Source organism: Drosophila subpulchrella, chromosome 3L, assembly GCF_014743375.2.
Source record: "Drosophila subpulchrella strain 33 F10 #4 breed RU33 chromosome 3L, RU_Dsub_v1.1 Primary Assembly, whole genome shotgun sequence".
In the NCBI taxonomy this organism is placed as follows: domain Eukaryota; kingdom Metazoa; phylum Arthropoda; class Insecta; order Diptera; family Drosophilidae; genus Drosophila; species Drosophila subpulchrella.
Genome location: NC_050612.1, coordinates 9,464,560 through 9,478,380, shown reverse-complemented (window position 1 = coordinate 9,478,380; position 13,821 = coordinate 9,464,560). Strand labels below are relative to the sequence as shown.

The 13,821-nt window shown below is 41.1% G+C and overlaps 1 protein-coding gene across 1 annotated transcript; it reads left to right on the top strand.

Moving 5' to 3' along the window:
- The first annotated feature begins 11,556 nt into the window (after nucleotides 1-11,556).
- On the top strand, nucleotides 11,557-12,983 carry LOC119553970 (palmitoyltransferase ZDHHC6). The gene has a single exon (XM_037864674.1). The coding sequence runs from the start codon at nucleotides 11,605-11,607 to the stop codon at nucleotides 12,907-12,909; it is 1,305 nt and encodes a 434-aa protein (XP_037720602.1). The 5' UTR covers nucleotides 11,557-11,604; the 3' UTR covers nucleotides 12,910-12,983.
- The last annotated feature ends 838 nt before the right edge of the window (nucleotides 12,984-13,821 follow it).

Genomic DNA, 13,821 nt, shown 5'->3' with positions numbered 1-13,821 from the left:
AATCCGTGCACTTGAAAAAATCATTACAACTTTGTCCTTGAACTTGGAAAATGTTGTTAATTGGATCAAATTACTTAAGGGTGTGGGGGAATATTTCAGGATCTTTTTTATTGGGACTAAAAGCTTTCATGGCTAAAATGAACTGAAATTTTATTGAAGGATCTCCTTTCAATGCAAACATTTTATCTTAAACTTGTTAATTATATTAAATACCATTGTAAAACTGAAAAATTTTATGTGATTTTACAAAACCCAAGTTCTTTGAGTTTTAATATATTTTAATTTAAGGCGTAAGTTCCGTTTCTAAATATATTTATTATTGTGATTTAAATCATTTATTAACAATATTTCCTGATAATATCATAAAAGGATATATTTCAAATGAAAACATTTGATATCTAACTAAAAGAAAATCCCTAATAGATGGCCATTTTTATAATTATTAATGAAACCATTGTAAAAGTGTTCCTGAAAAGAACAAATCTTATTGGAAATATTTTTTTTAAATTTATTTTAGGAAAGTATTTTGGAAGCCTTTGCTGCCGCTGCCTTTTGTTAAACTCGGTGAAACCCACTCGGTATTTACTCCTGTAAATTTTACAAATTTTTCCAAGTGCTCCAGAGGCTGACAGCCTCTTCCCAGATAAAACTGGTAAATAGAAAGGCTGCAGATGCCGCAGCTGCTGTTGCAGCGGCAGTCGCATTCCGTGGTTATTGTTGTGGCTGCTGCTGGCTGCTGGCGGTCCTCGAATTCTAAAGTGGCCGGGAAGTTGCGACGTCTGCAGATTGTCTGTTTGATTATTTGAGTAGAATTTAATTAGCAATCGTGGGCGGTGGCGAATTTAATGCATAAATCAAATGACAGTGGGAATTGTGTTTTTTTCGGGGGAAAAAAGAAGCGCCGGAAGGCACTACGACGACCTAATTGCCAAATGACCTGCATTTGGGCTCAAGATACAAGGCGCAAGTGGCTGGCCGGATTCGGGAAACAAGCGGAAAAGGCGGCTGAAAGGCAAAAAACAAACAAACAGGAGGTAACTTGGTCGTTATTACCTTTTATTAACTGAGAAGCTCGGGGTTTGATGGGTTCCCAAAAAAGGTCGAGTTGTCGGGACCGTCTTAAAAGGGATGGGATATATTTAAAGTATAATATTATGCTGTGGTATCCCCTCTGTCCCACATTATCATCTTTATTATTTGCTAAAGGGTATCCCGAACTTCGTTGCCCGTGCTGCTTGTTTCCACCTTTCATTTCTTGTTTCAGTGCCTCTGGCTCGCGGCATGTTTTTCATTTTCCTTTTCAATTACCCCGCCGCGACGTTCAGTTGGCGCATTTCTCATATATTTTTTTCGGTCTCGTCCCGGGATTGTTTGTCTAAAAGGGAGGAGTTACGGGATGGGGTCTCAGAATCCAGGATCTGGGATCCCGGATCCGCTGCTCCTTGCACGGCTCCATGCATTTAAGTCTAATTGCGAGGCTGCATTGTGTGCGATATGATATTTCGCTTCGTTTTGGACTTCAGAGCTCTTCGGGGGGGCTTAGGCTAAGCGCCTCAGTTTAAGCCTTTTTCCAGCTTCCAACTTCCAGCTGGGGACTTAAAGCCGCCGAGCGGCAGTGCGGGCAAGGGGCAAATGTAATAAGGAAATCACAAGGCAAATACAGGGGAATTAACTCAAAAGTTGCACGCAAATATCGAGAAAGTAGGAAGTGGCCATTCGAGGCCGCCGGATGTCGCTAAAGTGCCCCACTTCCGGTCGCTCTGCTAACTGTTATTACTTGTTCACAGCTCGTTTCAGAGGAAACGAAGCCAGCGAAGGATAAATAAAAATTGATGGCCCATTTCAATGGTACCAACCAGCACATGCATATATATCTCACTCTACACCATATACACCATCTAATAAACCAAATTTTCGTTAGCTCATTAAAATGGCATCGCCTTGCGTACTGCGGATGCAATAAAGTGCAGGATTTATGTGCCAGCCAACCGGCAATTGAATTAAATTTCCAATGCAGCCACAATCGCGTCTTGTGGGTCGAGAATTCTGGTTTTCCAAAGGGGGGTGGTAATGGTGGTTTCGGCAAGGACGACTGTCTGCAGTAATAACTGTAATTTTTGGCAAATGTGCACGTCCTTTGCCATCTTTCCCAGCTCGTCATCTCATCTGCAACATGGTCTCCCATACCCTTTTCCATTTCCATTTCCATTCACATTACAATATGCTTTTGGCCCTGCACTTGATATTTATGTCTTAATATATGCACACACGGCCGGACCCAAAAATCCAAGTAATATTTCTTAACATCTCAAAGGTCCCATCGTATGCGAATATCCTGCTTTTGTCATCTCGTTGCTCGTGGAGAATGCGTAATGAATTATTTAGGCCTGGCCCATGACAATTTATCGTTGCATGTATTGGCATTAGTTTAACTTAATTATGTTCTCTCCAAATTGAAATTAGTTTCTGGTCGATGTGATTTCGTACCGAGGTCACCGCTTTAAGTCACTCCTGTAATTGCTTTAATATGCTGGCCAAACTAAGCTGCAAGTAAAAAATAATAGATTATCGAAAAAATCTACATAAGGAAAAAACTTGTAATTAAATATGCAAACTAAGTGACAATGTTTCTAGTTATTAAAATCGAAATTGTTGCGCACAAATTAATTTACAATTTCGCTCGAGGGATTTGCCAGCGGGAATGGAGCACAAAAAAAGAATAATTAAATAAATAAATATAGACAGCCGGCAATCAGCTTATGTCGAGCAGCATTTCAGTTTTTCATAATTTATTTAGGCAAAAAATGCAGCATTCAGTTTCCATTATTCCCCGGTTGTCGGTCTAAATTTCTGGCCAATTCTTTAAATTTTGAACATGGCCGGGCAGCTGAAAATAGCGGAAGCCTCTGATTTTTGGCAAGCAAATTCCATTGAATTTGCTTTCGAAATTTATGGTTTAGAAAAATGTTGCCAAAAACTAGACCGGAATGGTGGGCGGTCATTCGGGGTTGGTGAGGGGAAAGGGGGAGGGATGTTCTCCAGCAGAGATAATAGCTTTTGATTACAGTTTATGGATGTCGCCTTTGGCTTTTGGTCTCCATGTGTCTGTGTTTTGGCCAAAAACTTCAGTTCGCCCCGCAAAGTGGGCGGCGTTTTTTGGTGGGCGGGCGACACAATGGCGACAGCACAGAGAATCCCAGGACCTAGGACCAAAAAATCAGGTCCTGGAATAGAAGACTGGCCTACACAGTGGCTTAGAGAGCAGCCTGAAATGTATGGCAGGCGTTTGCAATTATTGAAATTGTTCCATGGCACGAAATCCAATTGACTTTTATGCAAATGAAATTACGCGATTGCCCCCGTTTTTCCTTTCCTTTCGTACCGCATCGTATCGTATCGCAACGTTCGGTTTCCTATAGTTCGAGGTAAAAGCAAAACATTGATTTTTATTTACCGCTCGGAATTAAGTGCAGCGAGCAACAAAAGCGGCAAAAGCTTGGTGGGGGATAACACGGCGAGCCACATTTTCATAACGTAAGTGAATAGAAAATTGAATCAAATCTAATAACAAATGCTTTTATGCAGCCCTTAAGCACTCTGAAAAGATGACGACAATGCGGAGGTTCCTGGCGAGGATGATGATGGTGAGGATGTTGCTGGTGGGATATTGGGATTGGGGACTGGAAATAGCGTATCCTCCTTACTCTGGGCCAGATTGGTGTCGCTTCGTTGGCCAAAGCTGCAATGTCGTCGCCGCTGGCAACTTGCAACCAAGAGTGTATTGGTGTGGCATGCCCCATTTGGCCAACACACCGATGTGTTGTTGCTGCTGGTATGTATGTGTTGCTGCTGTCTATCGCCAGTTGCTTAAGCATGTGGCCCGCTCTAAGTTTTTGCATGTCCTTCGCCTGTCTTACAATTTGATTTGCCTGTCCTCGAGCAATTTAAATGAGTTTGCATTATGCCTTTGTTGTCTGCCAGCCAGTCAGCCAGCCAGTCAGCCATCCAGTCAGCCTTCCAGCCAGCCAGCTTGTCTATCCATCTGCTCATCCGTCCGAATGTCTGGCCGCTTTTAACTACTTTGACGTGCAATTCATTTAGCTTTGCATGGCAAATGAAACGCACCTGGTGCACCTGTCCCGTGCGAAATGAGATGAACTTCATCCTTGTTCCCCCAGTTATTCCCCAGTCATCCCACCACACCAGACTCATTTCGCCCTTGGCCACAACGTGTTGCCAGTTGCCAGTCAATTTCAATAATTCAGACCATAAACAGACCGAGGTGCAGAGCAGTACACAAAATGAAACAAAGCCATAAAATGAGCTGGGAAACTTATGGCAAATTCTACTGCGAATTTTTGCCTTTGCCTGCTTTTACGATTATATTAGACTTGGCGAAATTGCAAGGACAAGGTGTGTGAGGATGGAAAAATTTAGGACTTTCGTTTTAATGCCAGTTACAATTGACGCACTGGGAATAAAATCAGTAAAATACTATGAGTAAAAAGGTACAAGGTTTTATTTTCCTACGAAAAGTAGAAATAGCTTTTCGGGTTGGAAGAGATCATTAAGATGGTGCCTGTCTATCCTTAAATTAAAGTATAAAATATAATATTGTTAAGGAAGATTATTATTCAATTGATTTAAATGTATTTTTCTATAAAAAATAGTATATATAAAGTGTAATAGCTATGAACATGGGAACCGAAATGGAAATATAAACTATTTTATGGCAAGAGAGAGCTATTGGTTCAGTTAAGTTGTAGTCATAACTCAATAAAACATCTTGAATTCCACATTTTTATATCGCCGCACTCTACGGGTAAATAAAAACTTTTACACCACATAAATTGCATGGCATTTATATTATTTGCTTAGCATCGTTTATCAGGCGTCGTCCAAGAACTCGCGATCCAATTGGCTGGCCATAGAAAAATACGAGGGGAGGCCACTGCTTTATGGGCGAGCTCTTGGCAGTGCTTATTTATTAGTTGGACTTTTGAAAATATCGCATATTTATATCGTATTTATTGTGGCCGCCGTCCGTTGCCGCCTCTTGCAGCTTTAATATTTATTTCCGCTTCCGGTGCGCCGTCCTTGTTCGCCCATCGCCATCGCCGAGTCCCTCAAGCTGCAGCTGTGTGCTCATTACTTCACTTGCGGCGTACGTAATTCAAGTTGCTCCTCGGACAAAATGGCGGATGCGAACGCACACAAACAAACACAGGACACAGACACACAGGACACTGTCGGTGTGACACAGACACCGCTGCAGCTGCACACAGTTACAAACGCACACAGATGCAGGGCGACAATTGGGAATGACACAGTTTTGTCGCACAGTGTTTGCACGGCTGGGTATTTATGCTTTTTATTTTTATGTTTTTTCACCCGGTTATCATAGAGTCGCTGGGGCTTACAATAATTTATTATTGCGTGCACTTATTATAATCGCATGCCCAACGAGCGTGTATTTAATATTCTTATGATCATATTAAATCGGTAGGAAGAAGGATCATACTTCACAAAATCAAAAAAATAGCTGGAAATTTTATAATATAGGACTAGGATTTTTTAATTCTAATATAAATAAATAAACAGTTTCAAAGTTAAGCCCTTAAATTCTTTTTTCATTTAATATCATTTAAAGGAGAGGTATTTCTCGGGTAACTTAAAGATCTTTTTACTTATGTATTACACTTAATATTATTCTTATAAATCTTTTAAAAATTGATAATGGTTATGTGAAACCTTATGGAACACACGTTTTTTTGATTTCTTTAAGGGCTTAAGAATGAATTTCAATCGAAAATCTATTAATAGATTACATGATCTAGATATCTTCAAGCTATTTTAAATATAATCTTCTTCAGTAAGAGCCTAAGCCTCTGGTATCTTGGATTCGACTGTTCGAGTATTTTTCCATCACTGTGTTATTTTTATTTGCATTATTTCCTCACTGGCTCTGGTCTGGGTTCTAAAGATTTATGTGCGAGCTGCTACTTCAAATGTAATTTACAACAGACCCTCGCCAAATTTATGCGGGCCTTGGAACAGGATCTGTGAATCTGAGACTAAAGCTGAGACAAAATCGTAGAACCCGTCTGAGTGTTTTTTAAAAGCTTCTTTTAACTCCGCGATAGCATTTCCAAATAAAGTTGTGGCCCATGAATTCCCCATTAATAAGATCATATCAAACAGGATACCTTTCGCGAAGTTTAAGACTGATGCAATTACGGGGAAAACTGATTACCAGAACATGTCGGCCCAACAGCCTGAGAGCCAGGAAATTGTCTAGTTTTCAGTCAAATGTCATGAACCATGTTGAACTGAGCCACTTCCCCTTCGCCGAGTTCGTGGCACTTCGAAACTGACATTTGCACTTTTTCCCAGGCCCAGGCCCTCTGTTCTTCAAGCTCGTCTCACTTCCATCTCGCAATTTTCTATCTTTTTTTTTTTGCCTTTCGTTTTGACTCCATTTTTCGTTATCCCTTTTAGATATTCATATTTTGCCATTGATGATATTTTCACTACTTTCGTATGCATTACACGTACGGCGCCCGCACAGCCGCCCATCTATATGTGTAGCTCCTGTCTATCCTCTAGATATATATGTATATGTGTGAGTTTTTCCGTGGAAGGGGGGGGGGGGGGCTGTTAGATCCTGGGGCTGCCTTTGGGCCGTATTAACTCTGCCCGGCCGAACACGGCTGTGTGTGTGCGAGTGTGCTCGTGGAATTTGCATATTTTTTGACTTAACACATCCTTCAAAAATTGCGAAACGCGTTTGCGATAGCTTTGGCATTTCCTTGACGTCTTTCCGCTTTTTCTTTCTATCCCCTTTTTTTTTTTTGGGTTTTTGGTCTTTTTTGTGAGATATCTATTTGGCCTGCTGTGAGGCAAAGTCGCAGTTCAGCCCATTAAAGCCAAACGCTTTAAATGCCGTCGAATTGGGTCCAATGTGCGGGCATGGCTTTTATGGGACTCCCGTGTGCTGGCCAAATTGAATTGGCCGCATTAAGCAATCGCGCCCCATTGGGGCTGTGTGTATATACATACATATATAGTGTGTTGGCCAAATTGATTTGCAGTCACTTTAATGGCTGGAATGTATTTAAATTTCATGCGGTTCTGGTTTGGGCCCGGCTCTCAAGACAAGTGGCGCTAATCCTTGACTTTGCTGCTAATGCACGTCGTATGTCAAACACCAAAAACGTTTACCCCCCGCCGGCATTCCCCCTTTGGTCCCCTTTCCCCTTTGAGCCACCCGCACAAGTAACGCAATTTATATGCCTTCCTCACTGGCTTGTTTGTCTTGGCAACGTCTTCTGCGTTTTTCCGTTTTTCCCCGCTTTTCCAACCCCCTTTGTGTGCCATGCATTTTTCTGCACTTTTGACTTTTAAGCGTGCACTTGGCCAGGCTCAGAGCCTCGGTTTCAGAGCCTCGGTTTCAGATCCTCCAGCTCCTCCGACTCACCATCCCCTGAAAGCCCCACTCGTTTTGTACGCGTTGTTTGTCTTAAGGGATATATACTCTCTGGCGTATGCGAGGGTATTTGCCAGCACTCCGCCGCAGGCATTTTGATAAGAAAAACAAACTCGCACACACAGAGCGAGAGACTTCCAGCGGGCTCAAGTGTCATTTATGCGTTTTAATGCCGGAATTTAATTTTCAAATTAAGTAAATAAGTTTGCGTAAAAACTTTCTATGGATCCAGCCACAGAGCATCTTCATCCTGAGCTCTGCACAAAAGCCGCCCTTGGCTGTTCACTTCGCGAGTTGCAGCAGTCGGTGGTTGGCAGCCGTAATAAACTCTTGGCATTGACGAAAAATTATATGGTAAACTGTATGAGATGCTTAACGGCTACGGTGAAGCTACTTGAAGCATAATTGAAGCGATTTCAGTGCACTTCAGATGTAATGAATTCGAAAGGGTACTGAAAAAAATCAGTCCCGCTGGATTTCTTTGAATGGATTTAAAAAATGAATCATTTTTATCAATAAAATTGCTTGCAGCATGATTTAAAATGCATTTTTAACGTTCCCGCTTAAGAATAATAAGTTTAAAATACTTTTTCTTACTTAATTGTTTGTTTTAAATTGAAAGAAAATTGGATTATCATGCTAACTTTTACAAAGAACTTGTCGAATTTCTGGGAAAGGCTTTAATGATGTTTCTATAAATGAAAAAATATAATATATACTTTTTCCCAAAATTGTAAATTACATTTTAATTTTTTTTTTTTTATATTATATGACACTTTTGATTGACTGGATTTATTTTAATATTATTTATTTAAAAAAGTGAAGGCAAACTATATCATATCTATAAGCAGTTGAGTTTTGACTTAATACATCAGTTTTCATTTCTTGTCGCGGTTGCCATAACTTTAAAAAATAAATTTGGTAACTTAGACGAAATTTTAGTAAGTTTTATATGGCTTTAAAAAACTTTATTTTTATTTTGATCATGAGTGCCAATAATTCTATAAGTACATAGCTTTTTTCCTGTGCAGTGACTTTTTCGCGACTTGGAATTTATTCAGTTCCTTAGAAACCCTTTCACTTGAAGACGAGTTTCGAGTTCTGTTTTAGCCAGCTCAATAAGTCGCTCTCAGATGTTCAACTAACTGCACATAATGGTCGATACGATACGATGGCGACGCGTTACGATTCCGCTCGTTTCTCGCTTTGAAGTAATTTTCGTTACGCTTATAGATTGCCTTTGGCTCTTGGCATTTCCGGGCAATTTTCCTCGGCTATTGTATCAATTTGCAATTATGTTTCAATCAATTTTATTGCCATCTAATCTGCGGAGCAAAATAAATTGCTTTTTTGCAGGGCATTGGGGATGTGTAGCCACCAGCTATGGGGCAGCCATGGATATGTGTTTTAAATTCCGATTGAGAAAGATTTCTTAGCGTTCATTCACCTTGGCAGCTTTGTGTTGCCAGCGAGTATATCCATTAAATATGAATCCATTTATTTCACTTGACCAACCAAAGCGTGTCAATCGCATTTCATATGGAACAGGGGAAAATATTTTAGTTGAAGCTTTTTTGTAGACTAGAAATGAATTTGCTTTATCTGTGTTGTTTTTCCTTCCTACAATTATTTTTCTCTGAAGGAGAGGGAAGATTTTTACATTTTCTCAATCATCACGATATCTTATCTATCAATGTTCGATCGGTAAACACATTCTCCCTGCCTATTGTACTTAAGGAATTTCATGGAAGCAAGCTGGTTTACTTTATGGATTCCGACTGTAAAGAGTGCAAGGAATTCGAGGTCACCTTTAAGAACCTGGCTTTAATCCTGAGAAGATGGAAAAACATTATAAAATTTGTCATATTCGATTGTGCTCAACATCTAGATATGCTAACCTGCAGCGAGTATGGAATCCCTCAGGAGCCCACACTGCGATTCTTTCCCATGGGAACTTCAGAAGGTCTTGGCATGGATATTAAAAGTCACGATATTGAAGAAATCACCTCTTTATTGGCTCATAAACTATCCCAATTGAAGTATGTGAATAACTTACCCAATTTTCAGCCTCTCCAGCCAGGTGATAATATCACAACGATCTTTGAAGTACCCATACATGTGAGGTCCATTGCATTAGTCTACCAACCTAAAAAATCCTCAATTGCACGGGACACAATACTTAATCTATCGGAATATCCCATTTTGCAAGTGCGTATCCTTGAGGATCATCGAATCTTGCCAAACTTTGGATTGAAACCTGCCCATCAAAAAGTGGTCATCCTCCGTCGTGATGGGGATCCCGAAAGTCTTAGCCCCTCTGAAGATACAAGCCTGGCATATGCGTTCTTAATTCGGAAAACAGTTTATAGGAATATGTATACATCTAACATTAATAAAAACAGATAGGAAAAAACATTGATTTAAATCTCTTTAAAAATTTAATGAGAATGTAAGGAGAAAAATCTATATCATAATATTTTGTCTTGTCCTAAATAATTAAACAAAAAACAAATAGCAAATGTAAATAACAATTACCTACGACCTTCTTTATTTATCCACTGAATAAGCTACACTAATACATATATTGCTTTGTCAGAGTTCTCAAGATATGTGACCACTTGTGGATACATTTTAAATTCCAATTGAGGCAGCTTTATCTAGGTTGCAATAAAGCTGTCACCTTTGCACCTCTGTTCCTGGGAAACTGTCACTTTGGCTTGTTAGGCCCGATTGTCGCATTGTGGTAAATGACGGCTCTTGTTAGCCAAGTTAACGAGACTTGCAAGTCGCACAAATTCCCGCTTGGAGACTCATTACCGTCCAAAGGCCATGTGTTCGCTCAACCGGGCAAATTCAAAGGGTGTACGCCATGCAGGGGGTCCCACTGTAAGCGAGTAATTGGCCCAAACGGCCCACGCAACTATTTCATAAACAAAATCAGGGCAGCAGCTGGAGGTCGGAAATATTCCGACCAACCGATTACAAAGCCTGGTTACCGAATTTTCTGATTTCAGAGCTCGATTCGGAATTTGGTGCACTTAAAAAAATAAGTACTTATTTATATATTTTTACATTTTCATTATACACTTTATTAAGTATGCTTTAACTCCAGGTAAAATTCTCATTTACAAGTCCTTATTTCAATTGCATTAAGAGCACTAAGGGATTTTTTTATAGTCCATGAATGTAGCCAATTATTGGCATGATTAATATTATTTTTTCGACTTGAATAAGATACGTTTTCATTTCTGGGTGCATTTCAAGTGCGTTCTATTGCCCGGCATCGATTATTTTTGTCTGCGTGCGGCGAAACATTTATCATCAATTAATGGCATTAGTAAATGTTTTGGCAAGGAATTTGGCGCTACCAAAATATTATTGTTATATATGCAGCGCCATAAATAATACCAAAATACCGTTCTTTGTGCCCGCACACTCGCATATTGAATGCAGTGCAATTTATGGCACATTTTAAATTCAATTGAACGAGTGCGTTGCTTTGTTGCTACTGCCGCCCTCGCATATCGGGTTGTATATTTCGTTTTTTAAGCCACAGCACACACAGCGTCAGCAAATATTGCTATTAATTCTTAATAATAATAATAGCACCCAGGCAATGTGCGAAAGTCTGGCCGTGAGGCTGCCAGAATGACGACTAGGCTGCATTTTATTTATGGCCTGCAGTTTGCAGTTTTATTGTTTTTAAATTTATTTACGTTTTTTTTTATGATTAAAATATTTTTCATTTGCGGCTTAAGAGCAAATTTATACTCGGCAGTGTGCCAAATGCCCCGCCTGTTGCCTTAAATAAGTTGTATAAATTATCGCGGAATGGCCGCGGAGTTTTAAATAGTTGTGCTTTATTTAATTACACACAAACACCGCGGGCATTATGCGGCCCCAGCAACAACAACATGTGGCCGGTTCATTTAATTAATCCTCCATTTGGCCAGGAGCATTTTCGATTGGGAGCTGGTTAAGTACACTAAATGCGAGACTCAAAAGATTCGGAATGTCAGAGGCAGCACTCGGGGAATTTTCATTCACTGAATAAGTTCTGAGTGGGATAATTAAAGTACTTACTGGTTGGCATTTTTAAGCATCGATCTTTATCAACAATGAGCTGCGACTTGAAGGACGATCTCAGGCGCTTTCTGCACTGGGGACCCATCACTCTTTTGAGTCTGACCCTGATCGTGACCTGGACTGTGATCGATATGAACTCGATGTGGTGGAACCCGGTCAAGAGTCCAGGATCCTTGATAAACTACGGCCTGATCTGGTTTCACACCTTTGGAACCCTCTACTACTTCATCAAGTCCTTGATGGTGGGTCCTGGCTTCCTTCCGCTGAGGTGGTATCCCAATACTGTTACGGACACGGAGTTCCTGCAGTTCTGTCATCGATGCAATGGGTATAAGGCCCCTAGAACTCATCACTGCCGCCGTTGCGATCGCTGTGTGATGAAGATGGACCACCATTGTCCCTGGATCAACAACTGTGTGGGCTGGTCCAATCAGGCCAGCTTCGTATACTTTCTCCTCTTTTTCCTATCAGGCAGTATACAAGGAAGCATTATAATAATCTGCGGCGTTATCCAAGGCATACAAAAACGATGGTATATCAGACAGGGTCTACATCATTTGGCCACGGTTCATTTGACACCCACAAATCTGATGGCCTGTGTATTTTCCATGGGAGTGATGACGGGCACAGGATTGGCCAGTATTAAGCTGCTCTACATGCAAATGAAGGTGATATTGAAGAACCAGACTGAAATTGAGAGCTGGATTGTTAAGAAGGCGGTATTTCGTCGCAATGCATATCCTGCTAACCGAATCAAGGCCTTTGTTTTCCCCTACAATCTGGGTTGGTCAGCTAACTGGCGCGAGGTTTTCCTATCCTCTGGAGATGGTATTTCGTGGCCAGTTTTACCAGGATGTGATCAGTACACCCTCACCCGGGAGCAGTTGGAGCAGAAGAAGGATAAGCGGGCTCGTACTCGTCTCTACAAATGCATTCGTCCTGCCACGGGTCACTGGGTGCCCATCTTTTCCCAGGGTCTCTGGGTATCCCTCAAGATTCCCTGCACCGATGATCCTCGCATTGCCCTACAACCCGGTGATCTCATACACGTGACTCGCATTCAGGACTACTGGCTTTATGGGGAAAGAGGAATCTCAGAGGAGGAGAAGGTCAGAGGACGGAAAGGTGGCATCAGAGGCTGGTTTCCAAGCTGTTGTGCCATGGAAGTTTTCGATGAAGATCCTGAGAACGAAGAGATGTTACCGTATAATATAGCTGGAGGAGAACCTTATAACGAAACTGATAAGACAGATGAAGAAAATATGAAGAACACTAAAGTTCCCAGAGATTTTCCCAGTCAAGATGGAAAACCCCAAAAGCGTATACGTACAAATTAAAGGGTATTTTCTCCGGCGACTTTGATCCTGCAGAGAAATCCCCAACAATCCCCGCAATGAAATTGCTTTGGTTAACCGCCGCATTAATCTCTTAATGCTTAATGCTTAATGCTTTTCAATAATGCATAAATAAATAAATCCTTTCGAGGCAGCAAGCCAAATGAGAATGTTAATGTTAATGCCGTCTGATCGGCAGGAGTTCATTCTATGTCCCGTAATTGAGTTGCAGGCCCGATTTCACGGTACATTGGCTTTAAAGTGACGGCAGCAGCTGCTCTTAACCCGTTGTGTGTGTGCTTGTGCATCTGGTGGCAAGTAATTTGCAAAGCTCCTTTGTTATTTTTTTTTCGTATCCCTCCCACATCCCAGTTAGGTATCCGTGACAGGAAACAGGAACACACACACACCCTATAGCATAAACGAGATACGAGAAAAAAAAACAAGGACGAACGGCTTTGAAAGCCGGCTCGGGAATCGGGATTCAATTGAAATGCACGACCTGCAAAAGTTGAGCTGAGTCGCGGATTTGCCATTGTACCATAAACATGACCATGCAAATCAATGGCCTTTATCGAATATCCTCTGAATCTGTATCTGCCGATGCAGGTGTAATGGTGCAGTATAGAGCAGACTAGACAAAAGGTGAATGCATTCCGTTGAATCATTAGCGTGGCGTCTATTAAATTGAAAGCCCGTCCTGATCAATGGGATTCCAGCACTCGAATCGCTATGAAATGAATACCCATGTTTGGCCAAGGCGAAAGGCATTGAATAATCACTTGAAGCCATCATCACTCCAGAATTTTTGGAGGTGGGGGTGTTATAACAGGATCAGGAAACAAAGCCATCGCTCTGGGGATACCATGTTGTCCAAGTCCAAGGATGCGTCAGCGTGTTTAGCTCAAAATTAGA

What these genes read in the sequence shown, in the direction of transcription:
- LOC119553970 (XM_037864674.1), top strand. Translation starts at nt 11,605, where the DNA reads ATGAGCTGCGACTTGAAGGACGATCTCAGGCGCTTTCTGCACTGGGGA.